General features: G+C 43.6%; 1 protein-coding gene and 1 long non-coding RNA gene across 2 annotated transcripts in view; both read right to left on the bottom strand.

Moving 5' to 3' along the window:
- Positions 1-11: 11 nt before the first annotated feature.
- LOC110986581 (somatostatin receptor type 4-like) lies at positions 12-15992 on the bottom strand. The gene is made up of 3 exons (XM_022248554.2): positions 14054-15992; positions 2852-3147; positions 12-1953 (listed from the first exon to the last, which is right to left on the bottom strand). The coding sequence occupies exons 1-3, from the start codon at positions 14301-14303 to the stop codon at positions 1249-1251; spliced, it is 1251 nt and encodes a 416-aa protein (XP_022104246.2). The 5' UTR covers positions 14304-15992; the 3' UTR covers positions 12-1248.
- Positions 15993-17506: 1514 nt separating this feature from the next.
- LOC147796456 (uncharacterized) overlaps positions 17507-27939 on the bottom strand; it is a 29568-nt gene continuing 19135 nt past the window's right edge. The window contains exons 2-3 of the long non-coding RNA XR_015427964.1: positions 18808-18990; positions 17507-18501 (exon numbers count right to left, since the gene is read on the bottom strand). This is a non-coding gene — a long non-coding RNA (uncharacterized LOC147796456). The remainder of the gene's footprint in view (positions 18502-18807; positions 18991-27939) is intronic.

Here is a 27939-nt window from a genome sequence, read left to right as displayed (position 1 = left end):
ATATAGGAAATATAAAATATTTATTTTGTATGTTGTAATATTTAGCATATCTGAAAATTGCACCCAACTTTGTGATTTTCCAAGTAAATCGTAATAATCACGTGTGTGCTTCGTATAGATTAGATTTATACAATATTTATAAAGCCTGAAAAACAATCTCAGTAAAACCTGCAGTAACAAGAAATGTTCCAGATGCCTCATGTCTCACGTGTATTTGATAAACCTGTGTTGATGTTTTAATTCTGGGTGCAAAATCCAGGGTCTATCTAGGGAAAGCACTGCCGTTTTGCGACTGAAGCACTTTGGTAATCGGGGTGAGTGCATGTTGAAGCCTTATAATTATTCCGTGGGCCATTGTGATGGCGCCACCAACCGACAACTTTGGCTTTTTTTAACTTTGATGGGGGGGTATCACGGACGTCACACAAAAATCTGGGCTTGCAGTGCCCTTAATCAGCCACGTAGCTCATTAGCCTTTAACTAAAGCATGGACAACACAATAGGATGATTTCGCCTCAAACTAAATACGTGTATCGCCCTCCTAATGTGTCCATAATACCTCAAATAGGCTACTGAAAGCTTTACTCGCCATTGTTCAATCGTTAGTGGCAACAAGAGTTGCAGTATCCTGTGAGCCAACAATTACCTCTGTAACCGGCTCACGTACGATGAACATTCATTACAAGAGTAGCATATCGAGTTGAATTTTTTTCTTAAATGATGTTCGGGGGTTGATCTGATTTGTGCTGGATCGATTCAACTACAGGTATCTTTGTGAGGGGGTACTGATGTTCTCGAAAACGGCATATACCATGCCCACCACGAACCACAGTTTATGTTACCCCACTGGCCCCAAGCCCAATTGCTTCAAACGAGAAGATTGGGATGGTTGCTTGATATGATACTCCCAGTTTGGAGTTATTCCGTCGACAGTATCCTCTACAGCTCACTGTCTGCGCATTGGCGATTCGTTAAACTTTCCTTCTGCGTGAATCAAGACTTTTTGTAAGTACCTCAATTTTGTGAAATCACATTGTATTACATCATGCACTCTGTCAGCTTCAAAAGTCTTAATCTGTATTAGATGTCTTGGCACCACGCACGATAAAAATCTTAACTCGGGAAAAAATGGCTGTTGTGATAGATTGGTGTGCGCGTACGTGCGTGACTTCTTACGTGGAAATAGATAAGACTGCGAAGGCGTTCTCGGGAAAAACCGTTTCTTGGTGAGCGACACTGAAAAAACATTTACATAACGGTGTCAAATCCGTGTTGGTGAGTAAGTTTTTCACCGTCGAAGGTTGGGTTGTCAAAACTTCGAGCATAACCTTCGTCGCCTCCCTGACCTAGGCAGTCTGCCCGCGCCTGCATCTCTTCCCGCGAGCCACTCAGGGTCACGCTGACCGTACGCTGCTGTCCCCGACCAGACACTCCTGCCCTGGCGTTGGCGGAGGGCCCACTGGTACCGCTGCCTTCCCTCTGCCGCCTCGGGCAGAGCATCTGCAGGCAGGCCCTCCGGAAATTCTGGTTGACCAGGGAATAGACCACGGGGTTCAGGCAGCTGTTGGCGTACGGGAGCAGCAGCCCCACGTTCTTGACCAACGGGGAGACGTCCACGGTGGCGTACTGGCGGACCACCGTGTAGGTCGCCAGGAACACGTAGGTCAAAACGTATACGCAGAAGACCAGCAAGAGGGTCCGGGCAGCCTTCCAGTGGCTTCGCAGGTGCCGGCCGGCCGAGGTGCAGCGACTGAATTTCCTGTTGTTGCGCCACACGTACACCACCACGACCGTGTAGGTGATCGCTGTGGCCAGCACCGGTACCCAGAAGAGAACCATGGAGACATAGATGACCTTGAAGTTCAGGAAGAAGGAGCCCAAGAAGATCGTTTGGCAGGCCAAGGGGGTCTTACCCGCGTAGTTCACGATGTATTCACCGACTTGATATTTGACCTTTTAGAATGTTAAAGAAAGGGAAACGCAAAAGGGAGTTATTTTTAGTAAGTGTGAAGGTGAATCCCTCAGTTATCAGTTTTAGCCTTTAGGGCTTCAGGAAACTAGTCGTGGATTGATTGATTGTTCAGTGGATCGTGGATCCCCACTGGCTCCTTACCAAGGTACGGATGTAGATAAAGTTTTGGGTCAAGAGTGCTTGTTTATAGTGTTCTATAGACGACAAATGTGAGTGTATCGTGTCGTGCCGTCGTCGCCCGTCGCGCATGCCTCTGCGCCGTGCTACCTTTGTCGCCACCTAGGGCCAAGGGACGAGTGATTAAAGAGACGTGACAGCACGACACGACAGGTAGCAGGCAACGCCGCCTCGTGTCTTCAGTGTTGTAATTGTTTATCAGGTAACAGGCGACGGCATTACAGGACGCGACGACGCGACGCACATTGATTATGTCGTCTATAGAACACCATACCTTTTGACCAACAAACTGGCGGAACTCTTGCACATAACGAAGATGGCACTTAAAAGTTTGTACTGGCTCAGAGAAGTCATGCCGGCAGGAACGAAAAACAGTCTGCGTGTTTCTCTTATCACACTAAGGATTCTATCGATGTGTCTGCTACCCGCGGTATTGGTAGGCAAAGATTGTAGAAATATTACCCTTGGTGCCTGAATCTAACTTGAACCCCGTTATTTTATTTTCAGTTTTATTCGATGGTAGTATTTGTTATTTTGATGTTTTGAAAGCTTCCAGTGATTTTTTAAACTCTGTGAAATATCGTTATGATGAAGGCCGGTCGTAGCTTACCGGCCACTGTATGGCACAATAAATATAAATACAACGTGGACAGAGAGAGGTAGACCAGTTATCGTAAGTTTCTTTTCTTGCTTTCTGCTTACTGCGAAATTAATGGAGGAGGGCGCGGCTGTGACACCCGCCAGTGTCCACACCGCCAGGATACACAGGCGAGTCCTGGCTAGGGTGCAGTGGGCCCGGTACACCAGCGAATGGCAGACGGCGAGGTACCGGTCCACGGCGATGGCCACCATGGTGAACACGTTCAAGTTGAAGCCGGCGAAGCGACCGTAGCGGTGCAGGATGCACTGGGCGTCGTAGCGCCAGAGGTAGGGCCAGGTGGAGGGGTAGTACTCGGTGATGTGCAGGGGGACTACGACGAGAAGAAGGAACAGATCACCTGAGGCACGAAGGAAAAGGAAAGACAGTGGCGGAGTGCGTAAGAGTGCTGTAGCTTCACGAATACATCTGGATAAGTGCGAGTACTTCACTATGATTAATTTTTTTATGAGAGTGCAAGCAGTACAATACGGGCCACTCACAATAGTGCGCCTCTACGAATTTGCAACGCGTCGGCCGATCACAACGCGCGAAATTTGTCGACTCTTTCCAGACGCGTATTGGGTCGACGATTTCGCGCATTGTGATCGGTCGACGCGTTGCAAACTCTTTGGGCGCATTTTTGTGAATCGTCCGTTAAAGACGAGTACGACTGGTACTGTACTTAAGTTCGAAAAAAAATTCTCTAATGTGCTTCGAAGTAAGGACTAAAGGTTTTGCCTCATGTAACAATAACTATAAGCTTAAGTGCCTTTTTGACATGGGAACACGACTATTTTCTTCTTTCATTTTTCGTTTAAATTTCAAATGCAGACCAGCCAAAGTTTGATACAGGTGTCAAATAGTATTCTGTGCTCAGGACAAATCACATAAATTATAAGCTGAACGTTATTTTTGAACGGCATTTCTTACAGGCTTTTCCCACTTTTCCCATTTTCTTGGGCATCTGATGGGAAATTGAAATGTGTTCCAATAAAAACATGGGCGATTTGGGTGTTAAGATTGTTCATGTCATGGTACGGTATAATTGGGACTGCGGTCACGCATTCTCATGAAACACTGTTAAGAACGAGGTACCTTGTGATGAAGAAACAAAGCAAAACGACGGCTTGATGCCCAATGTCAATTTTCCTCGTCATAAACATGATGCTGTATTAACAGTGCTCTTCTGATCAGTGATGAGACAAAGTATAAAGGGAGAGACTGTTGGTACATTGCTTGCCAATGAACGTGACAAACCATCCGATTTATACCGGAATTAAAGGCCATTATACTGTGGCGGCACTCTACGCTCTTGTGCAGGTGTGGCACGCGCGTTATGAGCCTCAGCTCTTTCACCAATAAGGTACCGCAGTTAGCCATAAAATGTCACTCCTTTGTAGCAGTGGTATCACCTCATATTGGTGTATTGGTTTTTACCTATATTAAGCAAGACGCAGGATCGCTTGATCAGAAATTTGGGTCAGAACTCTCATGTCATTATGCCGATATTCATTTTTTTCCCAGCAAAATTGTTTACAAGTGTACAAGATGGGCTTATCCAACATTTCGAACATCAAAACGCCACTGAAATTATTACTCGCTGCGCTGCTAAATTTCTCACAAAATCTCGGGTTTAAAAAAGTCAAGGTTCTTGCTTTTTTTTGTTAGGAGCGAATGGGACTGTACTTTCTTGTTTTCAGCTCATACGGTACAATTTACTTTTGACACAAGTGCACAACAAAATAAAATCCTCATGAATTTCAGTACAGTAAAAAAAAAAAATAAAAGGCACAGCCTGGCAAATCAACGATCAAGGTTCAAATGCACGTAGCACACATGATAACTTTGGAGGAGGCAAAAAAGCAGTAAAGTGAACATTAATCTAGTTATCAAAATCGAAAATGTTACAGTAATCTGAGACACTACCTGAGGTTGTGTGTCTTCGCCCGGTGTCATTGACATTGGTAAGTGGTACGAAATGTACCTTGTGTAATGGACACGCTACAATACAAAAATAGGTAGATGCGCAGAATGCTGCTCTCGTGGATTAAAGGAACAAAATACTGGGAAGCAGAAATAGCCAAGATTCTTTCCAAAGAATTTGACACTGATCGTGGAAATGTCAATCGGATTACTAGTTTGATGGATGTTTCTCCTTGTGTCTGCAGGTGAAGAATGCCAGGATTTGGGAAAAGATCCGTGTAGATTCCTTTTACCATGCGGCTCTAGTAGTCATAAGCACGCTAAGTAAGCTGCCGCTAGAGACGAAATGGAGACTTTAAAAAAGGGCACCGTTTTATATATAGATGTATAGATTGTTACAAAAACAATTATACAATGCATCTGTTTATTCGGAAAAGAATGGTTGGAACAGGCTGTGGCCTTCTGTAAGTAAACATTAATAAACAATCATTTGCCTGTTTTGACTAAGCCTCGGAAAAACCTTTCCATTTTGGCGTTGTTCTGAGCTGCATGTCCTATAGTAGTGTCTATCGGCCGTTCAAAGTTGATTTTTAGTTGTTTCATTGTCAGCGACAGAAAAACCCCAACTGGTGAGAGTTGCGTGCTTTCAAACCTGTTCTATTCTGTCGGTACCCCTGCACAAAATGGCTGATCCAAATCTAATTACTGGAGCTTCCTTTGACGATCGTTTGACATTGACTCGAGCGAAGACCCTTTCCCCGTCCCCGGCCGTCACAAGACAGAAGGCCGCTTGGGAACGACGGACGCCAAAGCTTTAATTGCAACGTTTCCCCCTGGACTCAGGCTGCTGGGTATTACAGATTTTGTTGATGTACCGGAACGTAGAGAAAAAGTATGCTTTACCAAAGGATAAAATCAAAGCGCTCACTGCCAGTGATCTCGCAAGGACGCATGACAGAGAGACCCTTAAACGTGTAGTGCCCATTGTTACGCGCGCTTGATGGCATGGTGGTGAACTTTCAAGTGTGAACCGTTTGGCTCAAGTGGTTTGCAATTTGTGGTGGACACTTAAGAAGGGTTTATGCTAACTCAAGGTTAATCCGATCGCTTCATCCTGTGTAACTGTACGACTGAATAAATCCCCGTCATTCTGCTCCGTGAATTGTAAATCACGTGAAATTAAGGGGATTGGGTAGAAACACGGAAATCCTCGCCAATCTCTTCAAGGCTGCTTCAAATTTTCTTTTATATCAAGAACCCGAGAGGGATAGAATCACCTTGTCTGCAAGCATAAGGGAGACCGGAACTGTTCAAAGCTTTGAGACCAAGCTCGAGAACCTTCAAATAACATATCACTTAAAAGGGGCTCATCATTAGCATCTGTTCACGCGCCTATATCGGTTGGTTTAAACAGTTTTGTTTAGAATTTAGTGTTTTGACAAGTTTTTCATTTCTCGTATTCCCCAATTTTAATTTTGTAACCGAAACCTCCATACTTAATGACTTTTAAACACAAGAGGGCGCATATCATATCAAAGTCTGATTCCCAGACTCATTATACTCCCTCTTTTCCTAAATTTCTCTCAGCCACTCAAACCAGACTAGAGATCCGAAGAACGAGGGTGTTTACATGCACGTGCTGTCATGACTGTGTATTGATTGCAAAATAGAGCGTGTCCGAGGAAGCAAAATCCTCATTAGTGTTCCTGAATGTGAAAATCCTGCAATTGTCTGTTGAGGAGTGGTGGAAAGTATCGGACTTTGACAGTAAGGAGTGCTGTGTTGCCGACAAATGTAGTCAGTATCCAAAGAAAAGTGATTATGTTGCAAATGCCAGTGTCGGGGAGATTTGGCTTTCATGCAGGTTCACTCAACACCACGAAATTCATAGGAAAAGAGTAAAGTGTGAGCAGGAGGTACAACTAGGCAATGCGGAAGTCATAGAGAGCAAGGAAAAAGGTAAGTGTGGATATTAGGGCCCATATGGTCGCCATCAGTAACTGGGGCTCGTTAGTTATAGACCTGTGCTGACAGGTCACGGCTGTTTGGGTTGTGACTGGTGTTACAGTACTTCCACAGCAGCATAATGAAATGTAGTTAGAGAGAGGACCTGAGGGATGTATTAGCTACCATAAAACAGTCGTTCAGACTCAAGTTTTACCGGGAACTGACCTGGACATATGAAGCAAACTATGAGACAGAGAGAACCCCCCCCCCCGCCTTTAAGTTGGTCATTGTTATACTTTTTACTGGTATCTCAGGAATTCTTTTCAGACATCTAGGGGGAATGTGTTAAGTGACAATAGGCTGGAATGTGCATAGGGATTGGACTTGTTGGGGGGTACCCCTCAGTTTGTCTCTTTTCGTGCCTGGTATAGACCTGGAAACAAAAATAAACACATGGAGTAACGGTGTTAGTTTGTGGGAGTGGCTGCTCGGAGGGAAATATGCGGTCGAACGACGAGCAGTTAGCAAGGTACCCAAAGACACTTGTTCCAGCTTGAATTAACCTGGAATGTCAGACAGTGGTGTGCACGGCGCCATGTCGTGCCGGATTGAAGAAGGAAAACCTAACTTGCGCCCGACTTTACATATTTGTAACAAGTGTTTCAAGATCACGCACTAGAAAAATATTTCATTTAGTGACAGCTTGATTGTTCCATTTCATCCAGCATCGTCTCATGAAATAGAACACCCAGTCTTTCAACTTATGAAATTACTATTAGACCTACGTATTTTACATAATTAAATTGTAAAATTTGCCCCGAGCGGAACCAAGAGAGGGCGCAATTTCCATAGCATTAGAGGCTCCTTTGGTGGGAAATATACACTTCGCTGGTTCACGCACGACTGTGAAATTCTTGCATTGCGCAGGATGATACGCAGGTGACCAGTAGGTCGTGGATTTGGTCTGGGATCTGTCCGCTCCTTGAGGGTGACGTCGTGCTGTGGCCTTTGCATGGCGATGTTGCAGGCATCAGAGGGAGAAAGGTTCGTTTGTATAGAGAGAAACAACATCAAAGCTAACCATGATGCCATTTGGCTGGAGTGTGATGCAGTCTTGTATAAACTCGACAACCTGGTCAGAATTCTTGACGTGTTGCCGCGTGTTGCCCTCGTGAAGGTGGAGAACCTTGACGAGGAGCTTGGCTGTGTGGTATGTGGGGCTTCCCCTGGAGGCTACGATGGGGCGGAGAGGCACGTCAGGTTTAACTTGGGAGCTTGAGGGTCGTAGTTGCCGGTATAAGGCAGCAGGGATGTTTCCGGATCGCTGGAGCGCCAGCAACTTGTTCTTTAAACTCTTTAGAATGTGTGGGGTCTTTGGGAAGAGCTCTGTGAGAACCCAACCGACGTGTGGCGTTCCCTTTGTCGGCGGAGAGGATGTGGATGGACTTACCTCGGCGGAGTGAGACAGCAGCTACACTTTCTTGCTTGGAGATGTAGGGCTTGGGGGCTTGTGTTTCTTGAGAGCTTGATGGATCTGCAGGCGGACATCATCGGCTCTGGTCTTCCCAAGTTAGAGAATGGCAGGTTTGGTAGATTGGACAATAATTTCAATAGGGGTAGATCGGGCTGTAAGTGTAAGTTCATGCCAAGGAAGAGAACAGAAGTTTTAGTGTGTGATAGGACGTGTTGACTAAAATTAAGAACTGTTTGACGGAAGATTCCTGTCAGCGGAGGTCGGGCTTGACTGGAAGTTGGAATATAGCAGGTACCTTTGTCCGCTGGTCGGTCCGATGGTGTTTCTTGAACAGTCATTACATTTCTTGATGTAGCGTTGGCGAGTGGTTTGGAAGGCGAAAGAGTTAGATAACCCGATTACCTGGTTGATTTTGAGTTTGGCTTTGAGTTTGTGACTGCAGCAGCACATCTCTTCATATAAGAAAGCCAGAGTGGATCGTGTGCTGGCGATCTGTTGTCTAAAGAGGACGGTGCTGGATTTCTTGAGGATGTCTTAGGACTTGGCATTATGGATGGGATCGCGGAGGTATAAGCCAGGTGGAATGAGATTGGAATCTCGGCATCTTTGCAGGAAGGCCAGGTTGCTAAACAATCTTGAGCGCCTGATTGGATAACGTTCAAACTGTCTATCCTGGGGAAATTTATGCTCTCCGTAAAGCGAAGTCAGATACATTTGAAGGTTTGCATGGTGAGGTGTCGATCAACAAGTTATATATAGGTTTGGGGTTGCACTTGTAGTGATTGTTGGTGCTGAATCACCGGTAACATTTCAGGCAGTATGCTGTGCCCTTCATATAGCCCATAGCCACACCAATAGTAGTCCACTCCGACACGGTTCAGCGCAGTGTTCCCCTTCATAAGCCTCACTTCCATGGGGAGCGATTTAGAGCAGTGGTTCATTCCTCGCTTTACACCAATGAGGCCCAGTTCGAGTCCCGGCTTGGCCCAGGTTTTAAGCGCATTTGGTTTCCAGTCCACACTCGCTCTGGAAGGTTTTCTTGCGTACCCCGATTTCCTCCTGCCTCTAAAACTGGACCTTCTTCCTAGCTCCGTAATATGATGCTGATTAACAAAGGTCATGAATAAACGCATAGTTATTGGCGCAAATAACCTGAGTAGCTGAAAGCGCCATTAAAACAAAACAACAGAATCTGGCATTCTCCTGAGTTTTATACATGGTGTAATCGCAAGCCAGACTAGTTGATCCTTTCTAGTGCCTCTTTTTAATTGGTCAAGAAGAGCAGATAGTTATGAACAGAGGCGAGGTTGGGGTCGTAATATTCTGCCCCAAGTATTATGTCACAGTTTGTCGAAACCTTTCGCTCACATACTAATTATTTTACCAAATTTCCCGTACAAGATCTCATCGGGTGCGTAAATACAGTGATTTCCCCCCAACGGGGGAACAGGCTGACTTGTCAGTCTTTCCATTATTACACTACACAAAAATTCGAGTCAACATTGCCGACGATAGTACCAACTTTTCAAATTCTTACTTCGTCAATTGTGCTTGGAAGAGCCGGTCGTGCGTGCGCTGAATATTTGGCATATGAACCCTTAAATAATCTAGGACGCAGATCTTTGTTGTGGCCATTCTTGTTAGGTGACGTCAAGCCCTTCTCAGCGGTGGGGAAATCCCCCCCGGCCACATAGCTAGGCTCTTCTCAGCAGTTTGAGGTGCAAGAGTTCCCGCGGGGGCGGTCAACCCCCCCCCCCCACGGCAAAGCCACTGCTCTCGTTACATTTTGCAGGTTCAGATACTTCGAAAACGAACTGCAACAAAATTAAATCGTCTTAAATTTAGTACAGACGAGAGAGATCGAGGGAGAGAGAATTCAGTAGGTTTCGCAGAGGATTCACCATTTTATTGTCGTCGTCGATCTGGGCTCGTTGAAAGGTGTTGAAACATTACCCTTCTTGAGACAGTGTAGGATGCCCTTCAACACCGGCATCTTCGAATGTTTATCCATCTCCAAAAAGTCACAGGAGTCCCATGTTTTGTTTTCAAATTGATTCATGTTACTCATAACAGGATGTTTCTTTTGCTTTTCGTGATTTTGCGCTGAAGAAATAAACTTAATATTTATGTAGTAAATATTCTTTAGAAAGAGGGATAAATGGAAATCGCATCAAAATTAATCTTTTTATGAATGTGATGTATATTCAAAAATGGGAAAAACTATTTTTCCCACAAATTTTCATTTTAAACAGAAGATTTCACTTAAAGCAGGAGAATTAACCATGCAGATATCGTATTAAATTTATCACTTCGTTGGATTAAAACAGATATCTGGAGGTCGAAATAACAACAGATTTTCTATTATATAAAAGCTTGTTCAAACCAGGGAAATAAACATGGACGTGTTAAGGTCACCCCTCTAATGGATTTGTGAATCCAGAAATCAATTTAGCAGTTAAAAAATATTTCGCGGAAAATAATTCAACAAAACCAACCTAACGAAAAACTCCTGACCGCAATCCGGGCAGTGATTGACGTCCGATCGATAAAACGTTTTTCAACGTGTCTCTAGCCACCAGCGGCGTCTTTTGATTGCTTGGGGGGGTGGAACCCCATGGGAACCAACGCCCATTATAAACGCGTCTTTGCGTTAGCGGTAAACAGGTAACCTTTGAAATTAAACAACTTTTTGAAATACGTGTAAATGTGTTTTCAGAAAGTATTACCACCGGGTGAACGTGTTTTTGTGTCTGTTTATTAAAACCCAAATGTGTTTTTGTTTCTAAATGTATAAACACCGAAACAAGTTCGTAAAAAGTTGCCAGGAAGGCATTTAAAAGGTGTACATTAATACTTGTTTTTACTGTCTAAAGTGAAGAAATAAACTGACTAGTTTTGCAAGCAACGAGAACTGTACGGAAATCTTGATGACTGATATACTTAGGCCCGTTTCAAACGCCGTGCTCATGCCGTGTCGAGTTCGAAGTAGTGGACTTCAACATCGCTCATGATTAGAAATGTGCATGTTCGAAACGTATGGAGTAAACAAACTAACGCAACTTTACGCGGAAAGTTCTCAAGACTAAGCGGCAGATTGCTATCGTTCCTCGGGGGAAGTTGGGTTTGGGTTACTGTTTCTCTTTCAAGTTCTTGCCTGATGTGAGATATAGTGAAGTCAGGGTGGACATTGAACCTCGAAATGTTTTCTTGGACCTCTATTCCTAATGACACCTAACGAAATGAAATCGAACCAGAGCCGATGAGACATCGATCGGCAGGATGGAGGCACCGTTACGTCCTCATAGGGCTATCACAGCAAAGAGACTACAAGGTACGCAAGTATTGCTTTCCTACAGGAGTAAAGTTCTTGAGTGAAGTGATTGAATAAGACTGGTTTTGTTGTTTATGTCCACCACGTGGGATTCATTTAAGTTTGACTGGGCGTTTGGAATCAAGTTCGACGTCTGCCGTGCTTATTAATTCGATATTATTCGAATATCTTAACTGGTATTCTTTCCGAACCAAGATGATATACGATGCTCTTTTCAGTAGTATGTTCCATGATTTCACAATCGCGTTATCTTTTGTCAGTTGGACATTCAATTGCATAATCCATTCTGAAAATGTGCACCTGACATTTCTACAAGGAACAGATGCACTTTTCTTCTCCTGAATATATTGTGCAAAAGCCCTTTGTTCTGTTCAAAACAGACACAATACACACGTACTTCAACGAATACCTTCCACGAATCATGAGACCAAATAGATTTTCCAGTAACATGGCAAACAGATTTTGCGTCATAATTCTTAGGAAACTGGTAATCGATATCTCCCGGTCACCACGTGTTGTAATTAAAACAAACACGTCCCGTCTAGTTTGTTGTCGTTAATGTATTTTGTCTGGTGTTACTGTTATTCCCGATGTTGCTGTGGCTACCTTTGTTGTTTGGTGGTGGGCTGCTGCTGCTGGTTTTTGTTACTGCTGCTGTTTTGCTGCTGCTGTTGTTGCCGTGCTCATTGGATTTAACGTTCTTTAGGCAGCCAATTGTTGCTCGGCGACATAAGTTTTCAATCCGTCACTGTCAATGTGGGTTTCAAAATTATCACATGCATTTTCACTATGCGGAATCCATTGAATCACATAGACTCTTGTTTTATTACCATTTCTGCGCGTTTTATACATGAACACCATTACGCCCTTGTCAGGAGGGCATTTCAAAAGGACGTGTCCCCTCGGTGATACGGTCTTATAGGCCTGAAATACGGATGTTTTTCCGGTTCAAGCGTAGGCCTGAATGCTTTCTGGCTATGGCAGTGAAACCTACAAACAAGCAATCGTTTTTGTGATAAATCAATAAAAATAAATAAAAAGCAGTCTTTTTTTATTTAAATGTCGCGTTTGTCTCAGACTGCACGGCGTCTCTCAACCTTCCACGTCGGTTATGTTATTAATTAAGATTTGGAAAGACTGAAGAGAGCAAAAATCAACCACTTTCCAGCCATGTCTGCAGGCATAATTATATATTTGCTACAGGGCCTGTTTTGACTTCACATGCTGTTGATAAAGCGCCTTTCCATAAACATAATGTGCATCAACAGCTGCTGAGTATACACCGCAGGGTAATCAATTTGCGGCGAAACATGGTTATTGTTGTTTGAAAGTTGACGCAATTTTTCTTCATGCATTGAGCCACCTTTCCATATGCGCGTGAACACTTGCGCCAAGCGTTTAATTGCGTATTCGTCCAAATCACCCTGGAAACGCAAAAATGCACACGTGTTTTATATTAATAATGGAGTCGACTTTTGTGTCCGTGAAAGGGAAACGCATACATGCATCGTGTAGGCCTATACGCAGCGCACCCAAAAACGTACATATGGAAAGGCGCCTTTAAGCTTGGGGTTGAAGAGTTGGCTCAGATAGGAATCGCGTTCTACTTCGTTCTCATTTCACAATTTCCAAATGTGCACTTCTTTTATATAGAGGTAGTTTGCGCCGTCTTTTTCACAACTATACTGCAATTTCACGCCCACTTTAATGTTCAATTAATTTCACCTTTTTACATCATTTACACTGCACAAACCAGGCTTTAAAAGATGTTTTCAGACGACTATATGCCAACACTTTCCACCGGTATTAAAATTTTGGGTGTTATTTTAAACCCGTTGGTGTTACTTTTAACACTCTCCAGTACATTGGTACATCTGTAGGTGTGAAAAGTAACACCAGCGGTCTTAAGCTAGCACATTTTATGTGGTCAGCTGATAACACCAAAAAGTATTATTGAGCAGTGTAGAGGCCAAGAAAACAAGTCCATGAAGTTGGAATTTTCCTCATTGTAGACAATTTTACCAACACATTTTTTTACACATTTTCCAACTGTTAAGCTCTGTATTTAGCATAAGGTTAATTTTTAATATGTGCAATTAGATTGCTCACCTCTTCCAAAATGAAAGCGAAGTCAAAACTCTTTGCTCCAACCAACATATCCTTCGGATGATTTTTTTTTTCTATTTTGCTGGCTTTTATCAGAGACAATACAAAGATTTCGTATGAGTAGAGCCCCGGTTTTATGTATAAACTTAAGGTTGCTGAAGACTCCTTTGCCACAGATAAGGACTTTTTCTCAAGCCAGTACCGGTTTAAACCGAAGAGTGCGTGTTTAACCCCCCCTTGGGAGTCTACAGCGTTTCGTACAAGGCGTTCATTAAATTGTGATCCTCATATACCGACTGCAGGGTGAAATCCTCGCAGTTAGGTACTGTATAGGGACCAACTTTATTATGGCATTCAGTATTTCGACCAACGTTTGATTGGAAGTTGCACAGTAATTGCTCGCTTTTAAAAGGATGTTCTTAAACAGAGCTCCTATTTGACGATGTGCTTTGGTGGATATGAGGTGAAATAAAATACATTTACCTGCGGCTAGATTGAGAATGTAGAGCGCGGCGTTCGAGCGTCGGAAAGCCGCCTTACTGTAGACAGAGAGGACCGTCAGGTTCCCAAGAACTCCGAAGATGCACACGGTGGCGAGGAACGGAACCTCCCAGTGAGGTTGGCTCTCTGGCAAACTACCCGCAGGGCGGTCTTCCTCGGCGGGCATCAAGACCATGCTACCGGGGGGTTCACCCGCCCAGGTCCGCGCGGGCGTTGTCTCCACACCGCTCATTCTTCTTCTGTGCGCAAAATGCCAAGTGCGAAGGCAGTGTCAGCAGTCGGTGGAACTATCGTCAATTGTCGTCAGCGACAACTACTGGTTGGTATAAAAAAAGACGGCCAGTGAGTGAGATTGTGCAGTTGAGATTTAAGAACCTCTTCTCGTCGCTCATTATCCCGGACGGATCGACGTCACAGTTGGCGAAATCTGAATAACGCCTGATACTCTCTTGCGATTTGGTTATCGTCAGCTCAAGGTCTCACGTGAATCGACGAGCGCTGCTTTTTAAATTGGCGAGGAAGCGCTATTGGAATAGCACTGAAAGAAAATGGTCTTCCGTCCTCTGGCATTGAAGCTGCGTCCGAATCTGTTGTTTAGGGCTAGGTCTAGGTCTTTCACTCACTTCAGATACTCGAGGACACCGTGACAGTAGACGTAGTCGAATCTCTAGACCCCGTTTGTGCCAGGCATTTCCTGTGTTGCTGTGTGCGTAGACAATTCTCTCTACCATTCATCAAGCTTATTGGTTGGTTGGCTCATGACGTCGCATGACGTGCATACATGCTAAATGTCACACACTTTGCTGGTGAGGGACCGTCACGTGGCCACACTGCCACTGTTCCTTCTCTGACTGACATTAACGACTTCGGTCACACCCATTTCCAAGCGGAGTTGATTCTAGACAGGCAAGTCCCTTTGTTTGCAACGGCAGATTGGCTTATATTCTTTTTCCATATGCTAATTGCAGAATTTCAGTATAGTTTGGGATTCTCTGAGGCTAGGGAGTTGGAATGTGGTGCAGCTAACAGAGCTGTAACGAGTCACTAAGATTTGTGACTCGAATCGAGTCATTGTAACGTAGTGACTCTGCTCGAGTCGAGTTATTGTAACGTAATGACTAAAGTCGAGTCATTATAGGCAAAACGTCGAGTTGAATCAAGTATTTTGCTCGAGCCAATTTGGGTCAGAAAGTTAACACACGTATTTGAACACAGTACGATAAATACAGACAAGACAGAAAGTCATTTTTGTGGCATTTTTAAATTCACCTGTGGGTTCAACTACTTTCTGGTAACACGACATCGCACTTAACAATAATGATGACATGAACAATACAAACCGGCTCTGTCATTCATTGCAATTTTTTTCGCGAAGAAATTTGCTTTTATTTGGGGGTTTCTGGTCTTATTTCACTCGAGTTGAGTCTTCTGATGAGGGATGCACGCAGGGATGCGACTCGAGTCATTTACCCGTCCGGACTTGAGTGAGTGGGGTCATTACAACTCTGGCTGCCAAGCAGTCCATGGTACGATACACACCTGCTCATTACCATTTCCCTAGGAGCCTCGGAGACCTGGTACTCGCAAATGCAAAGTCTACACACTGTGCTAAAGCTCGAGTGCACATCCCAGAGCGGATGACGAAAACGAAAAAGGATCAGACAGGAGCGATTATCATGCAAAGTGCCGCAAATAACACCGCGTTTCAGTGTTGTTGGCTTTGAAGAAGGTCTTGGGACAGGCCAGCAGTGTAGCAATTGTTGGCGGGGCGTGATCCTATAACCTGGCAAAAAGGGGGTACCCGGGTAAGGGTGGTGCTTTCGTGTGCGAGACCTTTAGTGGGTGTTAGCTCTCAAGGAGCAGAGTTATTTGGGACCATCTCACAGCCGGGGCTGGATTCCACACCCCTAATAACTAAGCTGTCCCATGTCCCCCTTTTTTTAACTTGGCATGTATGTAAAAACTTCTCTTTTCAGCACAAAGGCGGGGTTTCAACTCAATTTGACATGCGGTTTTCTTGTTACGGTCATTTGAAGTTAAAGACCACACGCGTGTCGGCCCGCGCGCATTGAGCACGGCAGTAGAAAAGTGTGCATTGTAATAATGATAGACCTGTCTCGGAAAAATGGGCGTTGCACGGGAACGGTATTTTCAATTTTCACAAAATGGGTGTCAAAAAGACCGCGCAGAGTGACAGAAATCTCTTAAATGCTTGGCTCTTGAGAAAAAAATGTACCGCGGCGATATCGGGAAATAAATGTTGAGGTGTCTCCGCCTCTCCTCCAGCTTAATTTTTTTAGGGTTAAGCGCCATTCGGCCATTACACCGGCGTGGAAATTAAAATGCAAAACGCATGCAGCACGCGCTGAACACAAGTCAGAGTATCTTGCTGTAAGTCTGGCTTTTAATACCCTCAAGTCACCAGTCAGCATTGCCGGCCGATTCTGTCAAGTGGTTGGTGTAATTATCTCCTCCATGATCCAAGCTCAGCCGATTATTCCCTGGAGAAAAGTCATCACGCCACTTGACGTGGGAGGTCAGAGTACCTCTTCTCTTTTCTCTCGCGCCGTGGCTGCGATTACGGCTACGTTTTTCCTCGAGGAAGAGCTGCCATGTCCCGACCTTGCACTTTTAAAAAGCCAGCTCAGAAGTGCTCGGCATAGCTGGTTTCACCAGGACCACCCTGTTCCCTCACCAAGGAACTCGAAATCGATCAGACCTTTTCGTTACGGTTGCCTTTGCTTTGATGACAGGCGAGTGCGTCGAGGTCACATTTTTTTTCAAGAGAACTGGTGGCAACCCCGCGGGGATGAAAGTCTCCACATACCACCAAATATGGTCAGAACTTTTTTTCAATAGGCCAATTTGGCAAAGAGTTCACGTAGGGCCTACTCCTCACCCCAGGCATACACCACTAGCCTGTAGACCCCCATTGGCCAGACTCCAACCACTGCAGAGTAAGACCCTTTGAAAGATCAGTATCCCCAAGACGCCCATATGACCGGGAAATAACCTGGTAGTAAAATACATCCACCTCACAGCTCGGAGTTATATTAGGGGCGTGGCTACAAATGTACTTCCACAGCAGCATAATGAAAATAAGTGAGAGAGGAGACGTGAGGGATGTATTGGCTACCATAAAACAGTCGTACAGGTTCAGGCATGACTGGGTACTCAGGGACCTGACGTGGTGATGATTTTCTCCACGTGGAGAAAAGGTCGCCCCTTTTTTGGCGTAGCGGCTCCGAGGGTTTATTTAATTTAATGTGACGCAGTTACATCACTTTTGGCCCACTTTATGAACGAGATTATGCATGTGGGAATAGTCAGCACCTTTCCATTTACCGGCTCCCAGTGCAGTCTGTTTCTAATTTGAATTGTTGGCTAGCACAACAACATTGTGTTGTGCCGCATGCGAGATTTGTACTCTCTGAAGTCAGTTTTTTGCATCATTGATTTACCTTAAATGTAGCTACAATGAAGTTCTCTCAAACACAGTTTTTCTGCCAAATTTTACTATTCTTCAATGTGTGCAGACTATTTTGACATCACTCTTAGGTTGAATTTTGAAAAGTGCACTTTTCAACATTATTTTACAATTATCCATGGTTTCAGGAAGACAGGGTTCAATGCATAGGTTTTTCTGTTCAAATCGTGAACCCAGAATTAACTCAATGAAAAAAATTATTAAGAAGGGCTGATTGCTTGCTTTTTACTTACACAAGAAATCACCTAAGAAGAGTACCTTTGGGAGGGCCAAATCTTTACAAGAATGTGGGAGTTTCTGTGCACAAACCAATGTTAAATTGGTGTTCCTGAGAATGACATCACACGTTTACTCGTGAATACTGGAATTCCCATTTACACAAAAAACAAAAAGGCTGCAAACAGTTCTTGAAATAGTAAAACAAACATTAAAAGTGAAGTTAACGGAGACATTTTGAAGGTTTCTGTCAAAAGAATTCCATTGCAGCTTCCCTTTAATGTCCAACCCTTACTGAACTCATTGCCTCATAAATCCGTTTCCCGCATTATTCTCCTGTGCGCTCCTATGCGCTCCTGTGCGCTCTGTTTTAATTCAAATTTAATCGCTAGCGTTGAGGCCAAGGTCTTACCAGGACGGGGTCTTCCTAAAAAAATAATTTTCTTATCAAATACATTTGCCTTATGGTAACATTTTGTTTTCATGATACATACACGATACAATAATTTCCCGGACTCCGACAATTTCCCTCATCTCAACTTCGTCTATCCACCTTGAGGAGAAGCACCCACTCATTGGTTGCAAAGAGCCAGGTCGGGGGCGTTCATTTTGTTGGGAGCGATATGCGACCGTAATGCACGCATCTCCTAGTCGTTCGTGGACCAGTTCCGTTGCTAAGAAAATTGCGCTCTCTGTTGGTCCAGCTCGGGACTCATAGAACCGACCCCTTTCAGGCAAAAGAACAAACTAAAATGTAAATGTTTCATCTTTACGATAGGTAAAAAAGTACATAACTTCTTAAAACTACAGGCAGTGGAGTAAAAACTCGGGCGAAGGCAGAGACGAATACGAAGCTGGGATTTGGAGACTCCCATGCAGAGCTCACCAAGATATTAAAGCAAAATCTTTGTAACATGATGACATACAAGAAAAAAAACAACCGAGTTAATAAAGTGCTTTGTCGTACGCAGGATTTCGCATCCTCCGTTGTGTAAGACTCTGGATTCTGTGAGTAAATTAAAAGTATACTTACCTGGAACTCGTGGTAATTATTAGTTTGGGAGGGTAATGTTAGAATCGTTGATTTCCCCTGAGGTGGCGGAGACTGATTAGGGAGAATCTTCCTCATCGGGGACGGGAAATGTTCGGCGCTAATCAGGCACCGTTCGCTGACCAGAGACAGGAGAGCTTGTCAAGCCCCAGCGTGATACTTTCCCTGTGTGCGGAACATTACGTATATCACAAAGTGTTTAAAGGAACAGTGTAATAAATTTTTCTTAGTGCATTTTGAACTCTCTGTTATCCGGGATTTTCCTCCCAACTCTAAAAGTGAACATTTTTTCATTGTCTTTTTCACTCATTATCATCCTGTAATTGGCGCTAAATGTGCTGTTGGATGGTGAGATTTAAATAAAGTGCACATTTTTAAACATTTAAAATTGGCGAAGCATTTCCAGACAGGAGAGGGCGCTGTTTAATGTGCTGTAAATTCCGGAAGACGCCATTCACTTTGCGTGTTGTCATGTTCAAATTTTGAACCCGAAATTTGCACTTTGAAAACATTTCTGAGAAAAGGCTGCTCACTGGCTTATTTCCATATACTTCATCATAGCAGCCGGTCGATCATCGACCGTGGCGTCCTCAATGTCGTAAGCACAACAATGAATTGCGAAAGGAAGTGGAACGCTTCAACAGCAAAGTATAAAAAAAAATTGCGGGTTTTTTTTTTGTTTTTTTTCACGAACCTGTGCAACGTTGAGTTTCAGTGCCTCGGGTTACATCGCGGTTTTGCTCATGAATATGCAAATTCATGTTGGCATACAAACCCAAAAGATCTTGAAATACAGATAAAACAGCAAAGCAAAACGTGGAAATAAGGTGTATTGAAACACAGAGGTGCATTTTCAATTAGGATTGTAGTAAAATGTACCCGGTCCCCGTTACAACGTCATGCAAGTTCAAATGACGAACAGCGGGGTTGTAAGGTAATTCATACGCGCGGAACACTTCGGGCGTACAACATCAGGCTGACATGCGTTTCAACAGTTTTTAGAAAAGTGCAGGGAAAACAAGTATAGAAAAGTGAACAAATACTGCGATATCGATTTTCTGTCCGGGGGAATTATTGCTTGAAAATGCAACGTTTTGCAGACGAATTTCGCCTAAGGCCTGAATTAGATGTCTTTCACTCAAAATGTCACGTCACATGTGTACACATCACCAGGCAGTTGGTGAGATCGTTACATGGGCATTCTATTAAAAAAAAAACTCATCAGCGAGCGGGGCAGAGGGGATTGTACCCGTTTGACCTTCCTTCCCCTCCAAGCGTAATGAACGAGCGTAATTGCCATAGACAAACAATGATAAAACTTTCACTTCCAAAAAATCAATTTTCTCCATCCTGCCTTAAAGCAGGTTTCAGATATTGCGGAGGAGATCCACCATCGTCCCGCGTTTTTCATATTCCCAGCCTAACTAAATAGTTCCCGCTAAAAATCCCACCACTCACAGATTCACACCGGAAACAAGTTTAAGGTGTATCTATTTCCACAGGATTCAAACAATCAGTAATAAGTAAATAGTTAAACAGTTACGAATTAATACAGGTGGGCCCGATTAACGAATAGAATAAAGGAAAACCAAAGGCTTTTCAGAGTGTAACAGACAGGCCATCTGAATGGTTCTCTCTCTTGTGCTATTGGACACAATGCCTGACGCCGAGTATCTTTTGTGAGAGGGCCAATAAAAAAATTATCAAAAAATTCCAGAGGGCAAAGTTCGCGCTGTTTTGTGTTGGAGCACCCATCCATCCGTTGCTAGGAAAAAACACGCCATGTAGAGTTTGTGAACTAGGGGTACAGTATACTATCATTTTACCAGACCGTGTACAGCGAGGAAAACAGATGTACAGACCGACTTCCGTTGGGTCGTTGTTGGTTGTAATTACGGCAGTGTTACGGTCGTGCGCACGGTCTGTGCTTCGAGGCAAGAAGGCAACCAAGTTCGTTGTGATGATGGCTTAGTAGAGAGCAGTGAATGTTGTCATCTGTACGGGTGTAAGTGCCATTCGTAACTTTTACTTCAAATTGGCTCTTTTTAGAGACATTGTTGCAAAAATGTTGACCTGGTTTCCAAGGGTATTGTCAGTGTCGTAACGCGTCACTAATTTGGTGACTCGAGTCGAGTCATTTTAACATTGTGACTCGAGTCGAGTCCTCAGGTCAAGAAGTCGAGTCGAGTTGAGTCACTTTCTGTAGTTGAGTCGAGTTACGTACTGAGCTTGAGGCAATTTGAGTCACAATTTTTTGAATAAAATACAATAAAACCACAACTACTATTTTATTTTCATTTAGACATACTGAAAATATATCATGGTGACAGGTATCTAACCAACTAAAATTTTGCTCATATTTTTTTGAGGCTCGAGTCTTATAAGCTTGTACTCGAGTTGAGTCTCCATGAGAGAGTCGAGTCAAGTCAAGTTGGTCGCAGAGACTCTAGTCGAGTCATTTAATACCCGTCGGGACTCGAGTCGAGACGCCAAAAACTGTGACTCGAGTCGGAATCGAGTCGAGTCATTGACTCGAGTCATTATAACTCTGGGTATTGCACCATGTAATAGTGTTGGATTTTTGTACACATCTCAAACAGGGAATCTCACATCAGTGTCCTTTTTCTTAACCGCACGATCTTAAATTGGAACCTGACGAGTACATTTCGCCGGTAAATTGCATCCACACGACAACAGTCGGTAAAATCCAGTGCCTGTAAATTTGATGGCGTAAGGTAAAGAAGTATACTCCAATCTTATAGGGCATTTTGTTATTCTGATGTTTTTCATACTTTAGATAAGATTCGGGAAAAAAATCTGGAAAAAGTAATCAGCTTTTCAGGTTTTATAAAGGTGAAAATGGGAGCATTTTCGTCTCATGGTTGTTGAGTAAGAGGACTAGGCCTAGTCTCATCTGAGTGATGATACATTATGTATACCCTATGAAATATATTTGGGCTTACTCTGTGGCGCCATCCAGCGGGGAGGGGGTTGGCAACCTGCCCCCTGGCTGATTTCTTTTTTAAACAAAGAAAACTTAATCGCTAAGAATGCAAAACAACACCGTAAAATAAAAGGATGTTGGGACCGCGAGTAAGAGTGATATATTTTCCCCATCATCATGTTGAGTGAGTCCGAAGCCTCATTCCCTTTTGAATTGTCCCCACCCCCCACCCCACCAAAAGCTTCATACGCCGCTGGGGCAGATCCCCCCCCCCCCAACTCGGTTGTCATACGTCCGAACCTTTTAAAGCTTGGCATGCATGTCCAAATGCGCGTTGTATAGCTTTCAAGTTTCAGTTCAATCCAATACATTCATTTGCTGTTCATGGCCACACGCGAGTCGCACTGAACGCTTCAGCTGGAAAAGTTTAGATTTTTGACTGACCTGTCTCGCGAAAATGAGCGTGTCGCGAGAACGGCATGTCGGATTTTCACAAAAGTGGTATCGAAATGACTGCAAGACATCCCTGGGAAAACCCGTGAAAGCTGGGCACGGAAAAAAATGCATTTCGACGATATCGGAAAAAAAATCGGGGTAGGTTCTACCCACGGCCCTCTTAGGATAATAATTAAGTTCATATAACTCCCGTCTATAATGTCTATCACAATGATAATTTTTACTTGGACGCTTAATTCCATCTTCTCCTTTTTGCTTTCCGGAGGCTTTATAGAAAAAAAAAAGGAAAATGTTGACATCCTATTCCACGGGCATCATTTCAATCGGTTATAATACAGAGCCCGCAATTTAATTCTTGACTGACCCCCAGGAGTAGAAGTTAATTTATTAGTGTGAATTAATGGAATGATTACAGAATATTAGAAATTCACTCCAGTTTCATTTTTTCCTTCCTGTTTGCCGGCACCCAACCGAGGTCTCAATCTTTACAGCCCACTGAGATCAACGACAACCGCCGTGACAAAGGCTGGGTTTGAAGGTAACTCGCAGCGTCGGCAATCTTCCTGTGAACAAATCTCCTGTGGTGTTTTTCAATTTCTGTCCCACTGAAAGATTGACAGGTTTTTCCGATTCCAACTGTTTACAACGCATTAAAGGTAGTGAACACCACTGGTTATTTGTCGTAATTTCACAAGATTGGCTGAATACGATGTATAATATTCACTGCAACTTCCATTCCACGGCCTTGTTTCATGTTTGATTCAACTGCTTTTCAAAAATCGAGAAAAACAGCGCGCTATTTTCTACGCTTAAATTGAACGTGTTGTTATTTATCTTGCCTAAAATCTATGGATTACAGGGCGTTCGTAGTAAGCGAACAGCATCCACGGGGTCAGGGTGGGAAACAGGCATGACAGGTTCTCATTTCCTCAAATAAAGGAACAGTTTTCGACGGCTAAGAATAACCAGTGAATTAACCTTGGAGTTATGCCCCTCTTCGACAACGTCGTCGCATTGCGGATTTATGAAAAAACTTCATCTAGGAATGCAGTCACGAGTCGACTCGCGATCGATGGTCGTGCTTAATGACAACACTTTCGGGTCAGTTTACACGTCGATAACAGTCTAAATAACTCAAAGAAAACTCAAAGCAAAGAACAAATTATGTCTTGGAACACGGGAGGTTTAACGTGTAGAAATCCTTTTGCTCGGAAACAGCCGCCATATCTGGGTCATACATATGCTTTAGGGGTGATTTTGAATTCGCAAGTTTTTGCCCTAAGAAAATCCTTTCCCTGTATTAAATAAATTTTAACTTCAGACTGATCCAATTTATTTTCCACTTTTTCACCTTACACTCAGGTTCCTATAATTTCAGTTTACAATGCTTTTGGTAAATTTCTTTCGGTATATTTTTGGCTGTTTACTAGCTTTATACCCGTTCATTAATGGAGACTTCCACAACTTCTGCAAGCGAAATGATCTCTTATACGATGGTCGGCCGACCATCGTAAAAAAAGAGAACAATTTCTGTTTTCTCGAAAACTACAGCATTGTGGGAAGAAATATTTTACAGACCGATTGAGGCTATGAGTACTTTCTTTCAAGATATTTCAGGATTATGCCGTAGTCCGATTTGGGTGATTTTTACCAATGCTGTACACTACCTTTAATAATTGAATGGAAAAAAGAAAGAAAACAGTAAAACTGTTGGCTAGGTGACCCCAGTCCCCATAAATATGGCAGGCTCATTAAAATAAGTTCTTGCCAAATATGACAACGAGGCCAGGACCTGACTTGGAAGGTCATCAAATTCATCAACTTGGGGGAATGGAACGAAATAGAGGGCGCTGTACATTAAAAAGACCTTTCCCGGTGAACGTTTATGGGTGCAGACCACTAATTCAAGTGAGAATTTCTGGCCAGCTCATTAGCATTAAAAGTGCCCCCCTCAGTATCTTTTGAAAAAGGAGATTGTTTGGCCCCCAAAATGGTGAGATTGTGTGAATCGTTGCCAGGATGAACTCCCTGGGTCTTTGAGCTTTCATGTGAGAGCAGAATGGCTAAAAACTACGGTTGAAAAATGGTCCTAACTGCCCGAGAAAGTTGAGGGCTGCCATTTGAAAAATGGTTACAATCGGACTTCGGAAAAATCACTTTTTGGGGGGTAATTTTGTTTTGTGGGAATAATTAAAAATGTAATTGGTTAACCCACAAAAAATTGAAAATGTAATTGAAAGATTAGGGACTAGACAATAATTTCATTTGTGTTTCTGAATCTCAGGGATGTTGGTAAGCATGTTATTGGGCCCTGAAAAGTGCTGATTTTACACTGTTTTCAATGGGGCTTGAATTAGTGGACTGGACCCTTTATGTGTGTAGCATGCAGTGCATAGACACCGTTACAGTGTCACAAAAACACCCATTGTCCGTTCTCGAGGATCAGGAAGGTGTATAATTCGCCCATACTAGCCCGTTTTGGATTAATTAGAACATTTTCAACTCTTTCCCAGAATGACAAATCTACGAATATGACACACACACACACGCACACACGCGGACTTAGTCATCTTAACACCGCGATGTTGCACTTACTTCGATTTTTTTTACAAGTCGAAGTTTTACTGAATGGGCCAGTGCCATCATTTTTCCATCACGTCTTGAGTGCAACTGTTGGTCTTGAAATAATAATAGGTTTTTGCAAAGAATTCAATTGTGTGGACACGCTGTTCATTCAGTCTACCCCCCCCAAAAAAAAAATTAATGGGCAATTTTTCTGAAAAGGAATGGGACATAAATTTCCTATAGGGTCAGTGATCGCTTAACCGCATGGGTGTTGATCGGTGGATGAAAGGGTGTAAGATCCACACAGTGCCTCGCCATGGGCAATGGGTGTACAGTATTCTTATTCCTTCATGTTTCTGTCGCCACAGGGACTCCTGCGTTGTGCGAGATTTTTTCAATCCACGTCGCCTACACATATCAGAGGCGATCGTAGCCATGACATGCCTCCCCGTGGAAGTATATTCCCCAATGTCGACGTGCGCTTTTTACAGTCACTTTTTCCCCAATGATTTTGCAAGGCGCAGTTGAAGTGATAGTCAGGCGACTGCTGGGGATCGTCCAAGAGACATGTACAGTGTTAGAGACCCCGCCTTATCCAGGGGCGTGAAAAGGCATTATAGACGGGGGGATCTGGAAAAGTGCTCTTAGCATCCGTGTTCCGATTGGCTTATCCGTCAAGTCGGACAATACTGACTGGTGACGTATGACACATGTTGTACAATAAAGGCTAAAATGAGGGCGCCTTATGAGGGTTGTGCGAGTTGCCAGGCCGAGCGCGACGACCGTGTAGTGCGTACGAGCTGAAGGCATGGCTGACTAAGGCAGAGCAACGTAAGTCCGACTTGATTCAAGTCCATCAGTTACCTGACCTCCTTTAAATTCCAAAAGCTGGGGGGCTCGAAACCATTCTTTTTTTTATGGCGGCACTTTTCGAAGCGGACAATATCGAAACACAGGTGGCGCTCTTTACATCCCCAAATTTTTGTACTTCACACATCAGTCACGGACAAAAAAGGCGCTACTGAAAGAAGGCGCACTTTGGGGGGAAAGGGGACACTTGTAACAAAATATTGGGGAAGGTTAATACCCCTCTCCCCCTTGAAAACTGTCATTCACCATCTGTCTTTTGTTTACAGTGTACTTAATACGGAACTGTCAATGCCGTCATTAATTACGAGTCTGGACAGGCGTTACAAGTAAAACTAATATCGCGTATATAAACAGATTAACTGATGCGTATATACCGAAGCCATGGTAATAACTATATATCAAAGCCAACATTTTTGAACCGTTGGACGTAGCTGAGAGGATGCAAGGAACCCCCCCCCCAAAAAAAGGGGGGGGAAGAAAAGGAGGACATGGGTAGTAGAAGGAGGAATACATTATGCCTGTTTTCAGAACTTGACCCCCCTGGTCTTTTGTCAGTCCTACCTCCCTCCCCCGTTTTGATTTCGTTTTTCGAGGCCATGCGACGGTCAGAGGGAGTTGCCCCTACCCTTTCTAATTCCCCAGAACATATTGACAGCGCTGAACAGGCTTGTTTAAAATCTAATTTCATTTCATTTTTAAGAGAGTATTGTTGTACACGTGACTTAATCATATCGTCCGCTCATTGAATTCCACCTGCCACGAAACTCCACCGCATCGGCTGCCAATACGGGCGATTCACAATAGTGCGCCACCAAGAGTTTGCAACGCGTTGGCCAATCATAACGCGCGAAATTTGTCGACCCTTTTCAAACGTGCATTGGGTCGACAAATTTCGCGCATTGTGATTGGCCAACGCGTTGCAAACTCTTAGTGGCGCACTATTGTGAAACGGCCGTATTTGTGTGATTTTTTTCGTCAGCTGGTTTCCTGAGCATGATCATAAGGGTTATGGTGGATTTACCAACCCCCAAGCGATACAGGTTAGAAAATGACATATGTGACTCACTCTGTGAAATTGAGTCTTAAGTCACCGGAGCCACTTTGGAGTCAAAAGTCCTTTAGAATAATTGTGCACAGTGTAAATCAATAGGAAACCACATCATTTTTCACCATGGAGTGTCCACTTTCATCAGGATGCCAAACTGAGTGATACATCAAAACGAGAAACTCACTTTGCTCTTTCCAATACAAATGAAAACTCAAAAAGTGGCTCTGGTGACGTAAGACTCTTTTTCACAGAGTGGGTCACATATTTCTTTAGTTCCGGGGACTGTTCTGTGTACGCACGAGGACATACGGGACAGGCGAACACAACCAACATCACACCTTATATTTGAAAACTTAGAACTGCGTTTCCTCAAATCCAAAGGCAAAATCTGTCTTGCTCAGGAAAACCTTGGCGAGATCAATTTCCACATTCCAAATCTTTCAAAGGCTGGGCATAGCTCGACCAAAATCAATAGCGCATCTTGTACTGTTTTCTTTGCCGCGGTTGTCTGCATTTATCGAAACTTGTACCTCGATACCAGCAGACTTTAAAGCCATTCTAGACAGCACAATGCACCGAGAGTGTGTTCGAGCATCGATTCTCACTTTCTTTGTCGACCGTGGGCTTCTGCCAGACGTGTAAAATGGATGGTTTAGCCTCGACCCACTTCACGAAGATTGCTGCCTCATTTTCCACGGGCGATTTGGAGAGACTGTAAGCGAAGTCCTTTGTTCGTGTAAAACGTATCGACGATGCAGTTTGGGTCTAAACGTTGACACGGCATGAATCGAATTTTCTTGCCTCGGGCTTCAGAAAAGGGTGACCAACCTTAAACTATAGAAAGGGTGCCATTTACGACGGAGGTTGAACAGTTTCTCTCTGTCTTCTGCCGGTCTCCTAGACGCAAAGAAAGTCCTAAGGTCTTTAGTATTTCCAGCTCTTTGCTAAGTAGAAATCTCAAAGCATGACTTCCTTCTCAGCGGATTTCATTCGATACTCTTACGACTTGACCCCTGAATAAAGGAAAAAATTTTCTGCCTTGCGCTACTGAAGTCTGAAACCAAGTCTCACCATCGTTTTGAAGAAAGTAAACAGAGGCGAAATCTAAAAAGCCGACTGAATTGTACATTATAAAAGACATTCATCCGGCGCGAGAACTAGGCCTATATATCGCGCTGTTTATATTCTGCAAATTCTAAATATTTCCGTAGCAAGGATGCTATGCTTTTCT

Source organism: Acanthaster planci, linkage group LG16 (genome assembly GCF_054643075.1).
Source record: "Acanthaster planci isolate LZ-2023a linkage group LG16, COTS_SCS, whole genome shotgun sequence".
Lineage (NCBI taxonomy): Eukaryota > Metazoa > Echinodermata > Asteroidea > Valvatida > Acanthasteridae > Acanthaster > Acanthaster planci.
Note: the sequence above shows the minus strand (reverse complement) of the source record. Positions and strands in the feature narration are given on the sequence as shown.